Raw genomic sequence first — 25,318 nt, 5'->3', positions numbered from 1 at the left:
TTTTAAGTAGTTCACATGGCTAGATTCCCCATGCGGTCAAACCTTGAATTATTAAATGGTTGACATTTCAATGAGCTAGAGGGTTATCTTGCGATACTCCCATTTCCTCCACAGAATACATTCTATCATTCCTCCATCTCATTCTTTCACCCTTAATCCATCTCTAATACTGGAATCACAATTGCACGACAGCAGGCGCAACACAAGGATACGATGCAACAACAAAATAGGTATTGAATTATTTTTAACCTGATGCTTTATCTGCGCGACAAACAAAACCAAACAATTATTCATCAACTGATTCTTTGCCATTACATTTGTGCCAAACAGATGATAGACATCAATGTTTAGATTTTTTTTTGTTTTTAAATAAATATATTTGAGATAAATGTGTTGAGGACAAATTAAACATTGTGCCTAAACATATTTAAAAGATTTAACAGATATATGTAGTAAAAAAAACCTACAAAATAATATGGCACCAATTTAACCATCTTTCGAAAACAAAATTGGGACGCTCATTTTAGTAATGTGCTCGCAACATTTTGGAAAGAGAAAGTCATTCTAATCAAAAAGTGAGGCACAACACTCATATTTTGTCTCACTGATGTCACCGATGTGTCGAACATGACTGGTCAGAAAATTATTTTATTTGCTTATTGTCCATCATGTCCTGCTGTTGTGGTTCCAGCATAAAGGTCTCTATATTGTAAAAATGTTCTTCACGCAGGTGTCAGTGTAATTTAGAACAGCAAACATTTTGTTTGTAATTACATAGTCACAATGTCAGAAATAATAATTTTTTTTAAATTTTATTTGCAGGAAGAAAAGCGCTATCATGAAGATATATTTGGAATCACTTTGCATACAACAAGCAGAATGAAAAAAGCTTCCCTCACTGAAAAGGCAATTGAAATTGGTGGAAATTTTGCAGCCTAAATGAAAACAATAAACAAAGTTGTAGAAGCATTATCAGTTGCATGTACTGACGTGTCTCGCCTGTTCCCCCGGTGAAGGTGAAGAGTCGTGGGTTCAAGTCCTGTGCGCCGGCTAGCCGATGCACTATCTCTCATGGGGTGGGTGTGGGCCACACGGCTGGGGGACAGGGGACCATGGGAAATGACGGTAAACTCCGTTTGTAATATGTTTGTTTTACTCCACTCAGCAACTCTGTACACCCTGAAAATGGTGTAACGAAAGTTGGCGTCACTGGTCAAGCACACTGACGTTGTACCCAACAGTGGGGACACGAAAGACGATCAGTTCGTACAAGAAACTCGTTAAATATGGCCACGCAGTGCCGAGTGCACCATTTACACTGAGCTTATTGGTTACATGTTATGCTTAGGCAGAGGGCCCCTGTAGGTCCACGTCCCGCAGTAACATTACACTCCCCTCCTGCTAAGCCCGAAGTTGAAATGATAGTTCACACGTTCAGCTCGGAGGCAGCCCTGTGCGGGCAACGTCCAAAACCTGCAGCAGGCCCGCGGAGACCGAGGAGATGTGGCCCCTCAACTACGAGATCACTTAGTACCGGCGCATGGGGCATTACAGAAATATAATTACACTGAGCGGCTGACTGGGTAGGCCAAGTTGAGTGGAGGCCGGCCGCGGAGCGAATAAAACAGTTCTGGGTGACTTGCGTCTATTGCAGTTACGACGGAAGGAGACGACAGAATGCTGAAGGCTCCGCGATGCACGATCGCATCCGGCCTCTGCGCAGACAGAGCGATGACTGAGCTGGCCTCGCGCGGTGCGGCCAATTCCGTAGACGGAAGCACACAGTGGATAATAAGTTGTTTGATTTATGAAACATAATAACACGACAAAATCCTTTAAAATTACATTCGATAATTACTTAAATTCATATCTGGCAGATTAATACACCACGTCCCCACGAAGGAACATGAAAATGTCATGTGATAGCCATGCGGGCGGCTGTCGATATATCGGCCGCGAGGCCGTTCTCTCCGCTGCACTTTACACGTTCGTAGCACTGCACCGGTGAGAGAAGGGAGGGCCGGGCACAGCCCCGTATTAACGGCAATGGGCAACAACGGCCTAAGCAACCAGAGGGAGCACTAGAGGTAACGTCAGTACATATACATAAAAAAGGAAATCATTTTTCTTTCAACTTTTTATAATATATCTGCAATTACTTCCAAATATCCAGTAACCAATCACTCTGAAATTATTATTAGTGTACTGTATTTTGTAATTTTTTATAAGTGAAATGAAATGTATTGAATTGTTACTAAGAAATTTTTTCCATAAAATTATGAGAAATTTAATTTTTGTACTGACACGTAGACGGGAATGTAGACAGGAATTGTGGAATAAAACAATTCCTTCACAATTTTGCTGTTTTAATATTCGTTCTATGAGGTATGTCCAGATAGTGGGAACCAATCAGTGCAACACAGTATTTTAATTTTGAAAGTACGTTTCCAAATGCTATTTTCACACAAAGACACACATACTATTATTGAGGAGAAAATGTTTGGTTTACCCTTGTAATACACTTTAGCTGCCACTGTGTTAGCAGAATGATTCATGTGTCTGGAGAAGAAAAAGCAGGCATCATCCATTGTCACCGAGTAAGGATAAGTAATGTGCGAGTGTTTTTGTAGGCTGCATTGCAGTCTTCAGGGACGTACACAAAGCCACTTTGTGGGGAGGACGATCAAAAAGTGATGGTGAAATAGGGGAAGGGGAGTATCTGCAAAATTGTTGATGTAGAGACACTGTGACGTTCGTCTGCAAAGCAGAAGTCCAGGAGTTTATCTCCTGGAAAAATTTTGGTTAAAATACTTGGTTCTAAACAGGCTTATTTCATAACAAAAACATGCCTGTTCCTATAGCACTAAATTTTTATACACAAAATAATTGCATTGTTTTATGGATATTTAGAAAACTCAATGTATTCAGACACACAATCATTCTTGATCCAGTTTCTGAGTGTCTAAGAGTTAAAAAACAAATCACTGCATTACAATCAGGTTCTGATTCTCATGTACGACCAAGATAGTGGTAGCGGTTGTGTTGTGTACGTACATGTTTTTGTGAACAGCCAAAAGGGACTAAGAGTATTTGAGCCCCACCACATGTGAATTGAGAGCTGTCATTCAGTTTTTGCATGCCCGAAAAACGACACACTGTGAAACATGGTGGTGTTGAAAGTTTGAAGGTAGGACAAAAATCCATGACAAAAATATCCTAGCCAGCCATCAATTATATTTGTATGTGTAAGTTTTTGCACATTGGATAAGCTCCCACTGATAACTTAGGTATCAGGGATCAACAAAATATTTAAAATTTGATTATTACATTTTGAATGTTGTTGCATTGTTTAAAACCATACGAAGCATTTTGAATCCATTTATAAACATAAACTCAACTCAAGTATAATTTATAAATTTTTTTGTATTTAAGCCCTAATGGTTAAATGATTTAATGGTTCAATTGTTAAAGTATGGAAATTTAACAATGAGATACTGCAAGTTAAAATCCCCACACGGACAGATTTACTGTTGTGCAGTATTTTATTAATTTCAAATATTTTAGAGAAATTTTAAAAGTGTTTTTTTTATTGTCACCTGCAAGAATGAATTTTTTTTAACAGTGTTGATAATAATTAGAAAATTAGAATATGTAATGAAACTTATAAATGTATCTAACTGCAGCAAAAGTGTTTTACTTATATTTAAAAATGTAAGTTAATAATTTTGCACAAATTTTTCAAATAATTAATTTTAAGATCTAGGATGCACATATTGTAATTAATAATTTGTCATTTAGAGCTTAGGGTTTGGTAACTTAATTTTGATCACATATAGAAAATTTAAAACTCCTCCATATCAAATGTAATTGTATTTGGTAAGATAGGAGAAAAGTTTATAGTGTGACACACATATATTTACAAGCATATATTTATATACAGGTACATACACAAACATACACACACAGACCTACGTACAAACAAGTAGGTAATCTCCTGAGCATATTCTCTTTAGTAAAATATGCTTAAAACCACCAGCATTTTTTGAGGCTATATCCACCAACGATTACTTTCCTAGTTTTATCAGGAAAATAATATCCTTCGATAATGAACATTGAACAAAATCAACTGCCAAACCTTAAAAATCACTATTATTTTTTTTTTTAAATAAAACTTCTTTGTTGAAAGGGCTACAATTTTTGACTGTTACAAAAATTCCGATCGCATGAGGGGAATAGTTAGGTACGTGGTGGGGGAACCGGTGAAGGAGGATTGTGTCTCACCGGCGACGTCACTCTAACGCATGCACTAGCAGTCAAATGGATTCGTTTGGGGGGGGGGGGGGGGGGGGGGGAGTGGTTTTAGGTATGTAGCGTAGCATGCTATATGCTAGTTGTAACGTTTGGAAGTGGAGACGGCAAGGGAGTGTTAGAAATGACGTAGCAGCGAGCTTCATAATTCTTGTAACGCTCCTTGTGATTAGTCTACTCTTCAGTTTTCATAACGGCTTACGATTGGCGCTACCATAATTATTTTATTATATTTAAGTATCCATTACCTATTTATTTATTTGTGTGGAACTGAGTTATTAACTTGTACAATTAACTTTAAAAGTGTCATTCATTTTTTATGTGAACAGTGTGATTGAAAATGTAAATAATTTATCTGCGCCTATACCCATTGGCATAGCTGTGTTCATAAAGTTGGGGGGGACAAATAAATGATTTTGATGTCATGTAAACCGATTCCCCTCTTACTAAGTCGGGGGGTCCGGGGGTCCTCCACCAGAAAATTTTGATTTTAAAAGTGCAAAATAGCTCTTTTTAAGCAGTTTTTGTATCTAACCATTGGATACATCGATGTTAAAATTATTATTTTTTCCTTAAGTTAAATTTGAGAGTGAAGAAATTACAAAAAAAGTTGAGCAGAATAATATTATAAAATAAAAATATCACGGTCAAGAAAGTTGGGGGGGGACAGTCCCCTCCACCCAAAAAGTTCAGGGGGACACGTCCCCCTTGTCTCCCCCCCGGTTCCTTCGCCCTTGCCTATACCTAATAAGCAAGAAGTATCACTTCAGTCGTACGTGGACTCCACGCACACACTGCAGAGAACGAGGTATTAAAAACTTAAATATTAGAGGCTATGTTCATTTAGGAAAATAACCTTTAAAAAAATGTTATGTAGTTTAGTTGTTTAATTTTTTTACAATGACAAGTTTTTTTTTTTTTTTTTTAATCTCGGCGTAATGCTGCGCTGTCCAAGCAACGTTCCAGCCTGCTCACCGATCCCATCGTACCCGTACCGTACCCGTACCCGTACCCGTACAGTCACATGTTAGCCAACAATGAATGCGCAGTTGGGCGGGCGGGAATGGCTTATATTACTGTTACTACCATCTTTGAATATATATACTGTATAGAAGTCGCCAGCCCAGGTTAAAATTTCTAATACGGTTTTGAGGTAGTTGGTTAATTCACCGCCGCAATCGCCACCATCTCTAGGGCATCGACTTGTGGTGGTCCCTAGCGGACAAGTGTCCAACTCTTCAGACACCCCTTCCCCCTCCCGGAGAAAGACCTTGAGCTGCAGTGAATGATCGATGGGGGGTGCGGGGAATGACAGCGGGCGACAGTGCTGCGCTCTAACGTGTAAATAAGAACTAAGACGATACAGGGCGTTACGGCAGCGCACTGCAGCGGTGAAGTTCCCAAGCTGCTCATCATACGCTTCTGAAAAACGTAGAGTAAATCCTATCCACTCGCGACTTTTATACAGTATATATATTCAAAGCTACCATGAAGTTTATCTGTGACTACTTGAAACACAGCTGTCTGAAAATATACACACGGAGCTAAATATGTTCAAAAATATCAATAATTTAATTCAATAAACAGATTTTTCTTATTCTTCAAAAAGTACAAAGTATGCATACTGGAAAAATATTAATTACAATCGGGTTTCGATGCTCCGGCCGTTCGACAAATACAATACACTACTGATCCTCGATGGCTCGATACGCACAACCTGTAAGTGTGACTATCGATCTATCGTAAAATACGTGATTGCACTTCTATCTATGAGCGTTTATGGGAACTACGAATGGTCAGTTTTTTTTCTGTGTAAAATAAAAACATGGTGTCAAAAGCGGTGTTGTGTAATGAAGGCGTGTAAGTGAATGTTTTGTTATAAAAACAAAATACTGTAAATTGAGTTATACAGCCAATGCTATAGGTAAGGGTCTTTATTTAAAATTATTTATATTTCTTTGTTTTTATAATCTACCTTTAGCAGTATGTATTTTCAACTTTTACTATAACTGAAAATTTAATTATCAAGTATACATTTTCAAATTTTAACGACTTTCGTCTTATATGTTTTTCCAACTGGAAATGTGTGTCTGCAGCAAATACGACGGTGGACTGCTATAATATATTTTAACAAATCAACTTTTTTTTTGTATGAAAAGATGTATGTTTTTACACTATTTATAAATTTATATATTAAGAGAGTGGTTTTTATAACAGTTTGAGTCACTTCCTATTGTTTGCAATGTTAATGTGTTGTTTTGCTGAGACTTGGGATTTAATCCATAATCAAAGCTAGGCTTAAGGGAACGTACTTTTATTGCTGGTATAGCAAACACAAAGGCAATATAGCACGATAGTTACTGGTACACCCTGCTATGCCGGTGAATATTTTTAAGAGTTAACTGGTAGTTTTTTTTATGTAACTTTATCGATTGATACCTCGTACTATGTTCATAGTAGCTGGGGTTGTTTGTGTTTACAATGAGTTTCCGTTTTGAAGGTACACTACTTAAAAACAATAAAAACCAATCAAACTTGTATTGTTATGTAAATTATTGCAATTTACTGCTATTAGTTTCAGAAATCTGTTTCTGTTCTAGGTTAAAAAAAAGTGATTTTGAAAAAAAAATATATTAAAAACAATTCCACGCAAATCGTCTGCAAAATACTAATTTTCTACTTGTCGCTTTGACCATTGGCCAAAATTTGCAAACGTGTGAAAAATTCCATTAAAACTAAATAATTTTGCTACTTTGTTTTTGGATATATATATATATATATATATATATATATATATATATATATATATATATATATATATATATATACACACACACACACACACACACACACACACAAATTGGGGCCTAAGTTTAGTTAGTGAACAAGTATAACCGGTAAAATCAAATGTCTAATAAACATAATTATAAAAAGACTAAAGAGACAGCAATCAAGTTTTTTTTTATAAGGGGAAAGAGTATGATACCTTTTCCCCTACAGTTGGTTGTAGAGATGGTTAGTAAAATCACAACCATAAAGCTAATAAATAACCATACCATTGTGACGCGTCTGTCTTCTTATTGGCTGACTGTGCATAGACACGATGGATGGATGACATGTGCGTTTGTTTACAATGGTACTGCAACAGTCCCAGGCTTTTATTTTATTTAAATACAATTTTGTATTATGACGCAATATGTATGTCTAAATATTTCAAAAAATCAAACACAGCATTGAAACTGATATATTAAAAGATACTCGGGTACAGCAGTAAAAAAAATATCACAAACGAAAAGAATTTTAAAATAATTAGGAAAGAACTACTTAATTTTGTAACTATTCTAAAGTAAATACGAAAGGTTTGACTTATGCTTTCGAGTCATAATTCTAGAAAAATAATATAACAAAACCAAACCACAAAACTATAATCAAATCTGTAATACAAATTTCTAAGTATAATTGAGATACTACGCCGAAAGCTAACCAAAAAAAATGAAGTTACAATAAAACAAATGTGAACGAGTCTTCAGCACTCGCCAGTGATGTGTAAACATCTAATCTCGGTAACGAGCAAATTCATGTGTTCTCATGTTGTTCATGTTGCGAATAAACTTATAATACGTAACACGGACGAAATTTAAAGTATAATTCTTTAGAATAATATCGAACGTTATATACATACTAATTAATAAAATATTCACATTTCAAGTACATACCGAAATTTCGAGACGCGAATCACACTCTTACTTTCTGCGCCCGCCGTTAGAATTCGCTGCCTGAATCGTAAACGTTGCTTGCCACCATCACCCGCAGATGGCAGCACGAAACAACAGGAAATTTTAAACTAGAAATTTCACATAAACAGAAATTATAAACGGCTCTAATAGAAGCGAAAAAGATTTTTTTAAAAATTCTAAAACCCGGCATTGGACCCAATTTTTTTTTATCAGGAATTTTATCAAAATACTGTCTATCTTGTTAAAATCCATTACACATTTAATACTTTAAAGTTTCCGCACACATTAGAAGTTACATTTCTATAACACTTAGTATAAGTGTGTATATTTATTTTTTGTGTAAACGAATGAAACCAGTATGTAAATAATTACTACAAACACACTTTAACCTAAATTGGCTGAGTCAACATTATTATAATATAATATTATAACGACCTTTAAAAAACTTAACCACATTCCTTGAGGTGCTCTACCTTTGTGCTACCAAGCCCGTTGATAAATTGGGAGGAGAATATGCATTATATTCATTGTATTGCCAGTTTTCGTATGTATGTTAAAGCTTGAGATTACTCTTTACTATGACTATTTTAGTTTACCAAATATATTACGGGGTAGTTTCACTAGCATAAATTCATTTGGTCCACCATTCGTTTGTAGGTATGTTCCCTAATGGTTACGAAAGTAAGTATATACGGGTTTATGTTGCTACGCGTGGGTCCGCCATCTTTGTGTCGACTTTCGTTCCATTTTCACGAAATTACTTCTACTAAATGCCGTACGCCGACGAAATAAAATGTTTACACATCAAAAATATCTTAAGTTAAACAAAGAGGATCATATACTTAATCGGACAACAAGCAATCCACAAAGAAAAATCAACATAGCCGTAATTTTTGTAGTGATAAGTAATATCCTGTTGTGTTATTTATCCAATTGTGTTAGCGAAAATTCATTAAAGTACTCTCAGAAATTGTAAGCGACATTTTGTTATAATCCCACAGGAATTGTAGGTATGCGCCTATTGCAATTACAAAAACTTTAAAAGTCAACGCAAGTAATGTAGGAGTTGGAGTGAATTAACAATGACTACGAGTTTGTGCAGATAGCTTTGAACCTCACTTCTAAAGTTTATTTTTTCTTATAATGCTTTATCCAGCTATTTTCACGATATTCACACTACCGTATATAATTTTAAATTTATAAATTCGATAAAATAATTAAAATTAATTATAGTATTTAAATGAATAATTCATAGTGTTTGAAAAATAATCGAGCCGAAATTATTATTTAAAATTAAACTTTCCTTGGTTTATATTCATAATTGTTGATGTATAAATTAGTTGCAATACAAAACGTTTCTTGTCGCATTTGCGCAGTCTGTCACTCACTACTCATACTTACTCCTTTTTTTTTCGGATGATGATTCCGAATAATGATGATTTGGATAGTGAATATTTGATACTGTTCGGATAATGACGAAGGCCTGTATGAAGTGCATGATTTAAATGGAATGTACAGGATTATATATATATATATATATATATATATATATATATATATATATATTTATTTATTTATTGAATCATCGACTATTGTTTTCATTGGCCCGGGTCCGTCCAAACAGTTACGTTACAGCGATCCTGCTTCGTGCATGGCGCCTCTTTGTCTTCTCGCCCTGCTGCCATCTGCTCTTGGGCTCCAGCCATGTCGTGTCGACTTCCACGTGAACTCCATCCATCCAGCGCCATGCTATTTAGCTCGCCCCTCCTTTCCTCCCCTCCCCCCCCCCCCCCCCCCATCAATTCCACCATCAATTCCACCATCACTGGGCCTCTCCCCCCATGCCCCCTTCTCTCTCAACCCCGGATGATCCCTGTTTTCGCCCGCGCGTGTGCTAATAACGCAGTGTATGGAGCAGCGTTTTCCCAGCTCCCAATTAAGGCTCGCCGCGTTTGAGAACCGCATAACCGCCGCTACCTCCCCCTCCCCCCACCCGCTCTTTTCACGACTGCAGACGCGCGGAGATTAAAATCGAAGCCGGGTAAAAGTTCACGCTAATTTCATTATTTTACCCACTATTTTAATTGATATAATTGTATTTTTTTTTTCATTCAAACTATGGTACAGAAATTCAGTTCAGATGATTGAATACATTACTGAGATATTTTAAAAAAGGCGCTGGTAAATTGTTGTTCAATCTTCCAAAACATTTAAATTGCAAAGAACTCTCTTTGAATGATTTTCGCAATCGGGAAGATTTATTTAAAACAATTTATTGGGCATACACCGTTGCAGGATTACACTGGATGTAAATAATTATTTATTTTATTTATCATCTTTATTGGTGGCGAAAATTAGACAATACGCTTTGTCATACATTTAACTACATTAGAAGATACTATACGTTTACATTGATTATTTAAAAAGAAAATATTAAAGTTTACAAGCATTTACTTGATGATAAATGTATTACCGATGATAGAAAACAAACTGAAATGTTAATTAAATTATCAAAGATAAAAGATAAACAGAAAACTAAATCATATGTAACTCGAAATAAAGCATAGGCATATAACTGCTGGAATGTAGTTAAAAGGTTTGAAAGTCATTCGTTGGTAGTATATAAGCATGAGATAGTATTAATTACATTGATACCAGTTACACACTCACACATGCAAAACAGGAAAACCTAGAATGAACAACGAATATGAATTCATAGGCGCATCAGTCTGTGCCTGATGACGCGAACAGATGTCAGTTCCCTACGGAACGTCGCAACTGTTTGGTCGCAGGAAGTGTGCCGAGTTCTATGTGCTGTCGTCCTTTTGTTGTCCAAAATATCCGTTTAGTATCTTCGTTGGGTTCGTCTGTTTGTCGCTGTGTTGTCCACGGTTGTTTGTTTGTATATACTGTTATTTTTGCAACTGTCGTTTTCAGCCTACTGTGTTCGTGTGGGTTGGTAATTTGTATATATATATTTTTTAACTTTTCTGTCTAAATTTCTTCCACGGAATTCTTTATGCTCTTTAAGTAGTCCCATTTTGCCTTGTTCTCCATTCATTTTTGTACTTGTCCATTCTCGAGGTTTCCCTATGCCATCCAGTGTAATCCAGAGACGGCCGTATGTTCGTGAATTGTTTTAAATCTACGAAGAACTTCCCCGTACTCTGAAGACGGCATTTATAAACGTCAAACATATTGCAATTTTGATGCTTGTCGCCAAAATAGAGGGCGCGTATCAACGGTGGTGGGGGGGGGGGGGGGGGGGGGGGGGCACGTCTGCATGATTACAAGGTAACCGCGCGAAGCCTTTTTTTTTTTTGTGTCCAGCTCATGGCCTGTGCCATATTGATTAGATGCCCACAAACATTTGTTGTAGTGAAGTGCTTGAAATTGTGGAAACAGTTTTGAAGGACTGTATGGTATGTAAATTACAGTGTTTTTTGACGTAGATTCTAATCCATACTTACTACTCATCATCATACGTGGTCAAGCACCATTTCTCCAATGTTTTGGGCGTTTTACGATATGGCATGAGGAGTTTTTTTAAAAAAAAAAAGTGTGGCTTCAACTACGTGACAGCATGCCATCTCTTGATGGTTCCCAAACTCCACGTCGCAGAGCATTTTCAAAGGTTGTTCCTGGGAGTGATCAGATCGCCTGGAACGGTTGACGGATGAGAACCGCAGGTGCCCTCGATACGTATCCCCGAGACTTTCACACGGCAGGACCCCGCTGCCCGCTCGCTTTGTCCTTCTGGTCGGGTGGCGGTCGCGAGGGGTAGCGTGACGATCTCGACTTCCGATCTCCGTCCGTCCCCATCCGTCCCCATCCGCCGCACGAGAGCCTCGCATCGTGACCTTGGCACGTGCCTTTTTTTTCCTTCCCCGGGGCCGAACTGTGCGGCGTGACGGCGTGGGGGCTGTTTCGCCACCTCCGGGGTTCGTTCTCGCGGCCGCCTCACGAGAATTTTTGAATCGCTCTGAGCTTTAGACTTCAGTTTATACAATTTCTTATGTACCCATTTTTTTTTAATCTCTTTCTTACTCTTGAAATGTAAAAGTACTCTGTAATATTTCGTTTTTGTGGTTGTACAGTTTGTTTGTATTTATGTATATATTTGATTTTATTGACTTGTTCTATATCCGGAGTCCTTACCTCCATATGGGATCTACAGAACAAAAATTTAATAAATAGATAAATATTTCCCATTGTAGCTTAATTTTTTATATTCTATATCTTGCGCAGACAAAATGTTCGTTTTATTAAGACCGACCCTCTCCCTTAGTTTCCTGAATTTCGTTTTTGTACTTAGAAGAGTGAAAATGGCCAAAACCTTTGTTTCCAGAATCTTTTTTTTAGGGTTACGCCACCTGGTACAGACTCTTGAAAGCACTCAAGGGACTTGCGTTACACCTTTATCTTCATTTCCCCCGCCTTATATTATGGTTACCAGCCAGATACCACAGTTACCCTGTGCACAACGAGAATACAGCGTGCCAGTTCACGGCTTCGCGCTTAGAGGCGATACCGTGCTAGAAGCACCAGCGAGCGTCACACTTATCATTCCGCTCCACTAACACAAATACACCCCTGACTAGGCGGGCCCCCTTAGAAAAGGGTTTGTTTTGTAAGAATGTGGGTTATTACGTCTACGTTTTAAAATATTTAAAAGTTCTTAATTTTATCAATTCTTACTTTTTGTTTGAGCTTGACAGTTGGCATTGTTTGTTCAGAGTACTGCTAGACAAACAGACTTGATCCCAAGCACACGGTGATTGCAGCGGCGCAGATTAGAATCAGTGCACTCCTTATTAGAATCAGGTTTATTTTTAATCATGTTGAAGATGTTTTTTTTTTTTTAGGAAAATTTCAGGAATGGGGTGTTGTGCAGTCTGCGATAATCATGTGACTAGGGCACTAGTGCGTAAACCTGTCGCCGTGGTAGTTTCACTGTAGGTATTTACATGAATGTGCAGTGGCGGTTCGCAAAGGGGAGGGAAGGTGGAATATACCTCTCCCCGATGTTGGAAAACATTTGCAAAATATCAGTGAAGGCAGTTTTGTTGTGGCGGTGATGCGTGCTGGCTCGGAGGCGACGCCACTCATATCAGTCCCGCCCCTGGCCGCACGAACACGGCAGGGCGGCGGCGGCGGCGGCGGCACTTGGTCGAGTCGAGTGCGGCGGTGCGCGCTGCCCCCGCCTGCCCCCGCCGGCCCCCTTCATCGATCGCCCGCCTCGCGCGAGGGGGCAGTTGGGCCGCTGTGCGCCGCGCGACGCCCCCGTATCCGGGAATACTGCGTGGAGGAGGGGGGGGGAGGCGCCCCCAGCCGTGGGACAGCGCGTGACGTCACCGCGACGCTCGACTGTCATAGCATCCATCACTTCTCACCGGTGACACATTGCCTTTCCTTTCCTAAGCGACCTGTAAATTTTATATTTTCAGAAGTTTGTCGATGATAACCTACTTTTTTGGTTTGTTTTGTAAGCATCTCAGCTTTCGGTATTCGGCATTTGGTACGAGTAATTTCGTTAAAAAATGGAACGTAAGTCGACGAACGTAAATGTGTCACAAATATGGTGGCGGACCCACGGGCAGCAACATAATCACGTATGTAGTCACTTTCGTAAACATTAGGGGACATACAAAACTTATTGGTGTGCCAAATAAAATTTTATGACAGTGAAACTACACTGTAACAGAATTAGAAAACTAAAATATTCATATTAAAAAGTAATCACAAGTTTTAAAATACATAAGACAACTGGAATTACAATATTTATTCTAAATTCCCAAGAGGCTTGCCACGTCAGAGGTAGAGTGCGAGCTTGGTAACTTGAAATACGAGGTTCAAATTTCGTCAGTTGAATTTTCTTTCTTTTTTTCGTTAATAATAACATTATTATAGATTAATAATCATGCTGAATCAGCTCAGTAAGTTTAAGGTTTGTTTTTAGGAAGTATTTACATTCAGATTTCAATCGTTTAAGGAAAAAACAAATATACAAACACATACTTAATGTTATAATATGTGGTTTTTAAATGTTTCAGGTTAATATCTTAGTAATGCCATAGAAGTATAAAACCTAACGAGTGCAGAAACTTTATAGTGTTAACGTTTTTGTAAATTTTAACAACATAGTTGTATTTTAACAAAATTCCATGTCGGAAATCAGGTCCAAAGCCATGGTATTATCGGAGTCGTTTCTAGTAGTTTAAAATTTTCTTTTGTTTCGTGCTGCTGGTTGCCATCTGCGTTTGATGGTGGCAAGCAACGTTTACGATTCAGGTAGTGAATTACAACGGCGGGCGCAGAAAGTATGTGTGATTCTCATTCATAAATTTTGTTATTTGAAAAGAGACTGTTTTATTTATCAGTTTATTTGTCACGCTCGGAATTATTTTAAATAATTTTTCGTTAACTTTTGTGTACGAGTTCCGTGTTTAAAGTTTATTTGCAACATGAACAACATGAGGACACATGATTTTGCTCGTTACCGAGGTTAGATGTTCACACATCAATGGCGAGTGTAGAATGACTCGTTCACTCCCCCCCCCCCCCCCCTATGTTTCTACTTTCGGAAGGGGTGGCAGCCTTCCTGACAAAACACTTAGTAGGGTGTCCACATTATGTAAACAGGGAAGTTAGGGTTGGTCAAGGTGAGTCCTGTTGTCCTTTCAGTTCAGAACCTTGGGACAATTGCGTAAGTTGCCCCAGCAATAGTATTTTTGTCCGGGGAAATGTTGTATCCCACTCCTGCCGTAACCTTGTGATCGTTCATATCTGTCCCGAGAAAATATACTTTTTTTTTTGTTTTGTTGGTAATTTTTATTTGATTATTAATTGGTTTCTGATTCCGTCGTCCCACTTTTCTTTACATCTTACTATACGTTAAATACTTATTATTCTTATCTCACAGCCAATTTTGCTGACAATTTTATTGCGCAGTTTTAACTAATTTCACTACTATCGTAAAGCGGTTAATACGTTTTAAACGAGAAAGCAGCGTGAATGTGCGTATTGTCGGCGTACTATTTCTATCGTAAAATCATATATTCGAAGTGATACTGCTTCCAAAACTTCCTGTTTGTGAAACAGTGATTTACTAACTTTACTGTAATAGCAAAATTAACTTAATAGATTGCAAGGGTGTATACAGGGGGGCTGTGACGAGGAAAATCTGTCACCCAACCCTCTTCCGAAGTGGATAAACAAGGAGCAAAGAGTTGTAGTTAGAAATAGTGTTTCTTTATCGAAGCGCGCGGGTTCCACTTCGTCTCCCAAAAGGAAAAGGGGGGAAAAAAACTTTTTCGCACATACACTCTACTTATTCTTCGGATATTTATTCATTATATGTTTAGACCAAGATTTATCGCTTGAAAATTTCGACTGCTTGTTAGTCTTCGATGCGATTGGTCACCTACCTACCTCAGACTGCGATCGGGGGACGGAAGCTCCCGAAACGCGTTCGACTCGACCCGTGAGAAAGCAGCTGCTGATCCACGTCAAGAGCAAAAAACGTTCGTGATCTTGTCGGTTCATCTTGACGTCAAATATGTTCTGCGATCGAATCGCCGTCCCTAATCCAAGTCGTCACTTGCCTCTCACTCAGGCGGATCGGGTTTCGTTTCCCGGCGAGTGTCAAAACATGGAATTCCCCCTCCCCCTTGACGACAAAACGTGGTGGACGTTTCGTTACCCGGTGTTTTTTTTCTTTTTTCTCTCTCTCTCTCTCTCTCTCTCTCTCTCTCTCTCTAGTATTCTCGTTTTTCCCCTAACCCACATTTATTACGTCAGTGCTCCATTCTCAACCCTGTTCCTAATGACCTTGAAGTCGACGTGACTTTAAACTTTTAATTAATTGATTAGTTTATGTGCTAATGGGTTTTCAAACGTTGTAGGTTAACTTTTTGATATCCGGGAGTAAATTTTTCAGCGTTGTTTCTTGATTTTTTTTTTTTTTCCCCTCTCTTCGGATACGGGTTACGGAATGTGAGCAAGCGCGCTGGACCAGACGCGATAAATGCTTCCCCACCCCCACCCCCCACCCCCCACCACCGTCCACACCTCCCTCATTCGCGGCCATCAATTAGCGGAGCTAGGCGGCGGTGGCGAGGCCTGGCTGGTCTTCGCTCGGCGGCAAACGGCGCGCACTTCCGCCTCCCGACATGCCCCCCCCCCCTTCTCCAAACACCCTCAGCGGTGGAAGGAGAAGGGGCGTAACCATGGCGTCGCAGCTAATGCGGGCCACGCCACTGTGTGCAAGTTGTTCTTGGAAGATCCCACGCCGTAGCGCGTCTGGGCTGGTCTGGGCGCACCCAGCGACACTTCGTCGCCTGAGAATTGGAGTGTCCTATGTCCATTGAAGTCGGAACTGAGATATAAGCATTTGAAAGTTCAAACTACTATGAATATCATTACATAGAACAAAATAATATTGGTCTTAAATTAAGAACAAACATTTTTTTGTGCGTAGACGTGTGTGGATATAGTACAAATGAATACTAATATTAATTTTGTGTCCATAACATAAAAAAACCTAAAAAGTGGACATAGAACACTCCAATACTCAGGCGGCGACGTGGCGACACCGCCTTACGATATTCTTTCCCACGTAGTCAAATTGCTGCAGCGATATTCCTTCAAAGATGGATCACATAAAATAAACATTTCCGTGAATTAAATATATATTCTAATGGACCTACGTCCAGCTCCATACTGAGGAAAAAATTAATTAAACTACTTACAAATGAATATTTGCTCAAGCTAAAGTAACAATGAAGAAAAAAATTGGTTGTCTGTAAAGTCGGTTTACGGACGATAGTTTAACGTGACAACGTCATAACAAAACATTGATGAAATTATTGCATACTTTTATGAATAAAATTTAATCATTTTTATTGAATTATCACCATTTTGTATGGATACAAAGAAGGAGTGAAATGAAATCTACAATTTAATTGATAAATTTACTTTTATTTGCACTCATTAATTCAAATATGTTTATTACTTTAACGAACAGATTATTTTAACTATAACTTTTATACATGTTTGCTATTTAACTTCTTCCAATCTGTGTTATTCTGTTAAGGATATGACGATGATAGGAAAAGTAGGAAACGAATGGGAGTGTTTCAAGTTTAATGTGCCTCGCAAAAGTCAAATCGATGGTTGTTCCAATCGAGTGGTTGTTCCAATCGAGTGGAAGAGAGATAGATGCGGCGCAAGCGTAAAATGAGCGTAACGGGACAAAGCGTAACAGGACAATGAGTCATCCTTTTTCGTGCGTGCAGCCGGCGTTCATCGATTTATTAGACGTCACGTCAAAAATTGGTAACTAAACAGTTATAAACACACTAAGCACTAAGGCATGCTTTAGTTGACAACTTTTTTTTTTAAACTCGCGCATGCGCAGAGCACTGCAGCCGTCGGACAGTCCGCTCGTGATGAAGTTGGAGCAGTCGTTCGATGTTGTCGCCTCGTGTCTGATCGCGAGACAGGTTTGTGGCGTCGTGCCGCGTCTGATTCTGTGCGCATCGCTCGTGTGTGAACACACGGAAGTCAACTACCTACCATCAGACAAAACGTGTTGTGCCTCATTCTGTGTACCCGGCCTGTTTATGGACATTTTACTCTCTTTTTCCGATGCACGATTTTTGCAATTAGCGCTGTTCTTGTTTCGGTGTGCTCTGTTGACAGATATACGCTATAGAGCACAAAGGCTTTAGACACAAATTCTTAATGCAATGAATTAAGAAAGAAAAAAAGGATCTGTATTTTGTAAAAGAAAAGTCGAAACTAGAATTTTAGAAATGAATTTCCATGTATTTAATTAAGAGCAGTTTGACAAATAAGTTATTTATCTAAGTGTGAGAAATAAGTTTGACAAATACGTTTGAGAAATCAAACTTTCCCGGCTTGCCCAACGCAATAGCCCGAAATATGCGTGTTGGAAACAACGCCATGTGGGAAACTACTACTCAGCCGTTGGTGAAGATGATCGCGAATGCGTTTCCGAACACATGTTCCTTTTTTTAAAAAAAAACAAAAAAGTTGCCACCCATTAAATTTACGTACAGTAAGGAGTTACCGAATATTCTGTATACTTAGCGTACTTTATTACGAATGTGGCACATCTTCAGCTATTATTGATTATCAAACAGGGAAAATGTGGATACATTAAAAGGAAAAGAAAAAAAAATTCTTGGGTTATTTTAGATTGACCGTTACCGAATAATGTTGCTCTGGTAATTTATTTGCATTGTGTACTGCAATTTTTTGCGTTTTTTTGGAACACGTGAATTCTGTTATCTTGGACGACGCTGACGTTCCTAGCGAATGCGGGAACATCGACTGCTGTCGTACCGCATCGAAGATTTTTTTTTGGGGATCTCCTTTTTATTCCGTTAGCCGTATCGCATTGTCAGCCCTGACAGCCTCGGAATTGGCCCTCTGTCAGTTTGAAATATGGAAGCTTCTCCGAAACTCCGTTGGGAATTATTGGACCAGCGTATAGTAAAAATTAATCGTAATATTTCCGGAGCGAGATAAACAAGTTATTGTTGCTGACTGGGCAGCAACTTGTTATTCGATATTTATGTCGAATTAGGTTCTGTTGATTGGCGTCGTACATAACTGCACGAAGTAAAATTTCCAGGAAAAGAAAATTCCGTTTCATATGATATGCTTTGTGTAATTAAACTGGAAGAAATATTTATCGTTTACTAAATTAATTTATTAAATTAATCTGTGAAATCTAAGCTACTCGCAAAACTAAAACAATATAAATTAAAAGCAGACTAATACAATATTATTTAATTTTTAAAGCTGTTGAAATTTAACGCATGTAAAAGTTAAAGCACAAGCGGTAGTAGTTTACTACAAAAAATTCCTTTATTTGATTATTACAATATTTTGTTTAGTTTTACTGTTAGGTCAAATAGTAACTTCACACCCCATACTCAATACATTTTTTTTCCGCTCTAAATTTACTCCATGGAAAGCGGCTTAGCAGAGTAATACAATTTTTTTTTTCCAATATGTTTGGTAAGCTTGATAAACACATATTCCTAAGTTTATTTATAAAACTATTTTTCATGGTTTTTTAAGGCAAAATTATAACAGTAAAAATTGGAAAATTTTATATTATTCGTTACCTTAAATTTTTTTTCCACTAGGTTTTCAAAATTTTCTAATTATGGTTGTATACTAATAAATAATATTCATTTGTATACATATGCTTTTAACCCATGCCCATACCACTGAGGCAAGCAGAAAATAAGTTAACATGTAGGGTATCACATCGCACGATAATGCACGGAAAGACCAATTACCTAGTTATAACGGCTATTAATAAACTCAGCGGTCGTAAATTATGATCCATGATTAGTTATTAGCAACAGTTGCTATTTTCACCCTAATTGAGAAAAGAAAAAAATGTTACATCGGTGAAGAAACCTCTACGAGAAGTAAATCTGAGCGGCGATCAGACATAAGTTGAATTTGCTGATTTAAAGTTTATTTAATTATTTATTCATTAACTAAATTCCGTAGAGCCTTTTTTATGACAGAGCCCATAAGGATATTGAATAAGGCAGTTTAACATCGCACCTTTGTAGTATTTACAAATTACATTTAAAAAAAATTATATATATATGCAAGTATGATGAATATATACATACACAAATATATATCCTGATTCCTTGATAATGTGCTAATAAGAGTTCTATGAACCGTCATGCTGTCTCAGAACACAGAGTTAGGAATTGTCAAGAGACGGACTGCATTCTGTAACGAGGTGAAGCCACTCTTTTACCTCGCCACATATTTTGAAATTGTCGTTCTAGCTCATTGAGATACAGCACTACTAACTGAACTCTTTTATTGCCGATTTTAGTATACTTGTATCCTGGTCCATGAATTGCTTGACATTACTAAATTCTTGGGTACGATACTGCATCGTAGTTAGGCCTCGACTGTCACACTCAGTCCTTGGTGTCAGTTGTGAAAAAGCTTCCTGCATTATTTTTATAACCCGAATACACAGTGGGTCCAGGTGATAGGGTGGTCGAATCACCCGCCTCTCACACCAAGCGCTCCGGGTTTGATTCCCGAAGGGGCTGAACAACGAATAATGCGGATGTTGCAGTGAGAGGGTGGGTTTTTTCTCGGAATTACACCCTTTCACCTGCCAATTCATTCACTCGGTGCTCCATTCGTTTTCGTTTTCATACATTCTTTTTATTGCGGAAAGAGAACACATACGGTGGCGAAGCCAAGAAATAATACTATAGGGTAGGGTGGGGTTATTTGAATCAAGGGGCTATTCGGATCAAAATAAGCTTATGGCCTGCTGGGCCTAGATCCTGATGTACCAGCAACGTCACATTCGAGCTTGCGTTTCAGAAGGAATATGTTGAAATATGTTCTGAGGAATTATTTTTATTGCGCTATTTAGAAGCCTTATAAACTCTATTTGAATCTGTACAGGTAAGTGGTACTTTCCCTTGTTTTATACTGATGTAATTTTCTCAATGCAGAATATAAGGTCTGACGTAAAAATAAGTATTTCCTCAAAGTTTCTCTTTTCAGTGGTTACAGCGCCATTCTTTCCACACATGCTTAAGATACAACTTGCGCGATCTGTTGATTTTTGGAGGAACTACTAGCCCTTTTCGAAGAGTAATCACATGGGGCTATTTGAATCATTTTTAGAGGGGCTATTTGGATCAGCGTTGTTCGGACGTGGCACGACATATTTATCGAGTTTGCGCTGCAGTTTGTTATCTTTCGTGGAAGAATGAATTTAAGCAGTTTACAGATAGCCACTGTGGCTCTACAAATTTTATACATTTCTTCGAAAACATTACCTACATCGCGAACTGCGCTGAGTGAAGTGTGTCTATCAGTGTTTTGTGTGTTTTTAATAATGCTGTTTTGACCTAGGATTACGTGAATAAATTTTTGGATGTGTGTAATATCCCAATACACACATTTAGGTTAAAATAATTCCAACAAAATTCAGAGCTATTTGTAAAAAATGAATGTGGGGTAAAAAGGTTTTTAATTTTTAAATGGGTTTAGTTTATACGTGCAAGTCATTAAATTAGTTGTGTTTGCTTTTACCATGCTATAATTTAATGTGCGATACTTTTGGACTCGTTAATAGCAATTAAAAAACAATATTCAGAGCTTTTATCAAAGAATAAAGTGATTAATTAAAAACTCTTTTAAAAAATGCAAATTTGTTCTTCCAGTTTTAACTTGCAAGCATGGCTTTACTAGAACTGGTATGGATACTCGCATTGACCCTACCTACAAACGCTGTCAAATTTGCCTCCTTATTAAATGATTTAGTTTCTGGTAATAACCATAAGTGCCAATAGTGTCCAGACTTGCTTTTCTAAGACTGTATGCTGACCTGTAACATAATATTACCAAAAGCTGGAAAAAAATTGTTTGTTTTCCAATTTTTTTCAGATGGTGAGAAAATATAAATCGAAGGATGTGTATTTGAAGTGGAAAGAAGAAGATATGAATCAGGCCGTAGCAAGCACACTACAAGGACATCTGAGTTTACGTGCAGCATCTGATCATTTCAATGTTCCATTCACCAAACTTCAGCGACGAGTTTCACATGGTAAGGACAAAGCTGCCAGGGGCGAAGAAATTAGACCCAAGGCTATTAGACATCCAACTATTCTTTCAGATGCACAAGAAAGGGATCTTGTAGAGAGATTGAAATCTTTGAGTAATCGTGGTTTTGGCCTCACCCCAATCTATGTGCGCAAAGCAGTTTTCCAATTTTCAAAAATTAATAATATTTCTGTTCCTTGGAGTGACGAAGTGAAAATGGCCGGTAAAGACTGGTTTATGGGATTCATGAGTCGCCACAAAGATAGCATTGCCCTAAGAAAACCTGAAGGTCTATCAAAAGCACGAGCAATGGGAATGAATAAGCAGGCAGTTGTCAAATTTTATGAATTGTTGAAAGAAGTTCAAACCAGTAATGGGTTTCAGGCCCAGCCTCAATAAATTTATAATATTGATGAAAGTGGTTTCCCTATGAACAACAAACCAGCTAAAATAATCAGTGAAAAGGGCAAAAGAGAAGTAACTTCACTAACAAGTTTGGAAAGAGGCGAGAATGTTACTGTGGTTGCATGCTGTAGTGCCAGCGGGGCTTTCATTCCTCCGTTTGTAATCTTTAAAGGACAAAGGATGCGTGAAGAATACAAACAAGGCTTTCCACCATGTACCTAGGTTACTATGTCTGAATCAGAGTACATAAATGAAGATCTGTTCATCGCCTGGCTTGAACATTTTGAAAACAATCGTGTCAAAGGAAAATGTTTGCTTATTCTATATGGCCACATCTCCCACCATTCGATCGGGTGTCTAAATTTTTGCACAGAACATCAAATTGAGCTTCTTTGCCTACCACCTCACACCACTCATATACTACAACCACTCGACAGAACTTTCTTAAAGACTTTGAAGACATTTTATCACCAAGAAACTACTTCCTTCATTCACACCAATCCACAGCATCGATTACCAAATTTGTTTTTGGTGGTATTTTTAATGATGCCTGGAGGAAGGTTGCCACTGTAGGCTATGCAGTTAAAGGATTTGAGTGCACTGGACTGTATCCTTACAATCCTAACAGAATACCTGACCACAAGTTCCTATCTTCAGAAACTTTTGGCCCTGAAAAAAAATGAAACTCCTTCATCCTCCAATCCAGGACCTTCAAATGAAACACTCATTCCTTCCAGTACAAACGTACAATCTCACCAACTGACTTGCTCTGAAATCAATTTTTCAGAAATTTTGCCATCTCCAGTTAAAATGGCGCCAAAGAAGAGAAAAATTAACAACAAAAAGAATACTTGACTTCATCTAACATCACCCGAAAATATGAAGGAAAGGAAGGAAGGAGCAAAGAGAAAACTGTTGTTGGAAGAAAAAATAAATGAATGAAAATCACGAACATTAGAAGCACCAGCGACATTCCAAGAAAAAATTAAAAAATATGTGAGGAAAATCTGTAATGATTCCAGTGACTCAAGTGATGTCCCATTTTCAGAAGACGAAGAAAACACACCATGTGGTTTCTGTGGAGTCCGGTATTATGACACCAAATCTCAGAAGAAAGGAGAGTGGGTACAATATCAAGAGTGCAACATTTGGTATCATGAACACTGCGTAGGAGCTAGTGGACAAAAACAATTTAAGTGTGGAAAATGTGATTCAAGTACACATAAAAAATTCATAATTGTATGATCATGAGTGTTTAAATCCATTTTGACAGTTGTATTAATATTTAAATTTCATTTTAAATTTCTGTAACCATTTATATTTTAATATTATATAATTTTTAGGGGAAAAATTCTGATCCAATTAGCCCCACTTCCTGATCCGATTTACCCCTCCTTTTCAGAAAAGTGCATTATTTACGTGGCAATCTGTTTTGTGGCGTGTTTAACGTTATATGGCATTTTTCAAATCTTATATTGTATTTTATTGTTAAGAACACATAGAAGCACTGTAATTTCAGTGCCTAACTAAAATTAATTAAATAGAAGTCTTGCAATTTGAGTCAAAAGTTGAAATGATTCAAATAGCCCCACCCTACCCTAACGTTAACATGCAAGAAACTATTTACACACACTAGCTGCAATACCAGACAGTCATTGTCTCTTCCTGCAATCATGACACGAATACTATACAGCAGAGGTATACCAGAGCATACCTAACAAACCATACACGACAAAATTTTACTTAGAAGCATAGGAAAAAGTAGTCCAAAAAAAAAACCCCCACAAATGGGTGCTCCATTCTCTTCTCATTGTAATGACCGGTGCGACTTGCAGACATCTTCCAAGATGGTGGCGTCCCGGAAACGGAAGGCAGAGAGTCTACACCTCGGGCTGTCTAACTATCTGAGATCTCTCCCGGCCATTCCTTGCTGTTCGAGAAAAAAAAATCGACACGGGGACAGGAAAAATAAATCCACCATTATCTTATCTTTGCAATCTTACGTTTGTACCTCCCCGTTCCAATACCGAGCTATGAATCACATCTTATCAAGCACAAAACAGTTCTTTCTGCAGGGCCCGCAGGCTAGCAGAAAAGCTTTAGTAGTCGAATAATTGCGAAAAGTTTCCCCTCGTTGACGATGGGAGATAACAGCTACAAAGTTTTCATTTTTTTTGAAGTTATACTTCTTCAGGCGCGTTATGAAAAAAATGATGATAGTGAAATTTTAAGATGCGCGCGCATCACTGTAACAAAAAACTAACAGGTTGAAGCTGCGCGCGCACCATGTTACGACATTTTCACAGGAAGATGGCGGACCCACGTGTATGAACATAAACCCACATTAGGGGACATACCAAACGTATTGGTGTGCCAAATGAAACTTTATGATAGTGAAATTGCCATGGAATTTATTTTGGTAAACTAAAATAGTCATAGTAAAGAGTAAATTCCAAGGTTTAAAAAAAACCACATTATTTTGGTATTACATAAAATATAATACACATTTTCCTCGTAACCTTCTGTCAGAGCAGTGGTTATACTGCGCGGTCAATATGCTGAAGGGCCGTGGTTCAAAACTCAGCAGTACGAATTTTTTTAAAACTTTTTTTGAAGTTATACTTCTTTAGGCGCGTTATGAAAAAATGATGAGAGTGAAATTTTAAGATGCGCGCGCATCACTGTAACACAAAATTAACAGGTTGAAGCTTCCCGCTAAACCGCTAATTAAGTCTCGAAAAGAAGCTACCAACAAAATATAAATAGAACCTCTATTAGTCGCGCATGTTGGCACGCTCGTCGCCTCTGATCACTGTTTTCATATTTATAATATTTATCCGCATGTTTCTAGTTTCTAAATTTACAACACGTGTTTTAGTTTCATACAAGTGCGTATTATATATGTGCTAATAAATTATATTCAGTAGTGATTTAAATTGAATATTTTGATTAATATTATTTACTATTCGTAAATATTAGTAAAAATATTGTGCTTATATACTTTTTCAAGTGCTCCAATATAATTGAGGTTAACTATCCGTATGTAAGTATTATTTATGGATATAAATTAAAATATTATTATTTAATATAATTAATACTAAATATTAAATTATTAATGTTAAATATTTATTCTTGGTTATTTAATATTTACAAAATAATGAAATACATTTAATAAAACATTTAATAAAAAATTTGTGATAAAAATTAAAATCGAACATTAAATTAAAATA

The 25,318-nt window shown here is 37.7% G+C and overlaps 2 protein-coding genes across 12 annotated transcripts in view; both read left to right on the top strand.

Moving 5' to 3' along the window:
- The window catches only part of LOC134537675 (nitric oxide synthase-like protein), a 45,717-nt gene extending 43,361 nt beyond the window's left edge, over nt 1-2,356 (top strand). Inside the window, exon 25 of the mRNA XM_063378382.1 lies at nt 823-2,356. Within this exon, the coding sequence (XP_063234452.1) occupies nt 823-939 (117 nt within the window). The 3' untranslated portion in view covers nt 940-2,356. The remainder of the gene's footprint in view (nt 1-822) is intronic.
- Nucleotides 2,357-6,105: 3,749 nt separating this feature from the next.
- LOC134537674 (prominin-1-A) overlaps nt 6,106-25,318 on the top strand; it is a 224,089-nt gene continuing 204,876 nt past the window's right edge. For 5 of the 11 annotated variants that reach the window (XM_063378375.1, XM_063378379.1, XM_063378371.1 and 2 more), the window contains exon 1: nt 6,125-6,232. The gene's annotated coding sequence lies outside the window, so the exon portion shown is untranslated. Of the gene's footprint in view, nt 6,233-25,318 lie in introns of all 11 variants that reach the window. The other 6 variants (XM_063378377.1, XM_063378376.1, XM_063378372.1 and 3 more) reach the window with 2 other exon arrangements.

The sequence above is a fragment of the Bacillus rossius genome, chromosome 12 (genome assembly GCF_032445375.1).
Source record: "Bacillus rossius redtenbacheri isolate Brsri chromosome 12, Brsri_v3, whole genome shotgun sequence".
NCBI classification, from domain to species: Eukaryota; Metazoa; Arthropoda; class Insecta; order Phasmatodea; family Bacillidae; genus Bacillus; species Bacillus rossius.
This window is presented reverse-complemented; position numbering and strand designations above follow the sequence as displayed.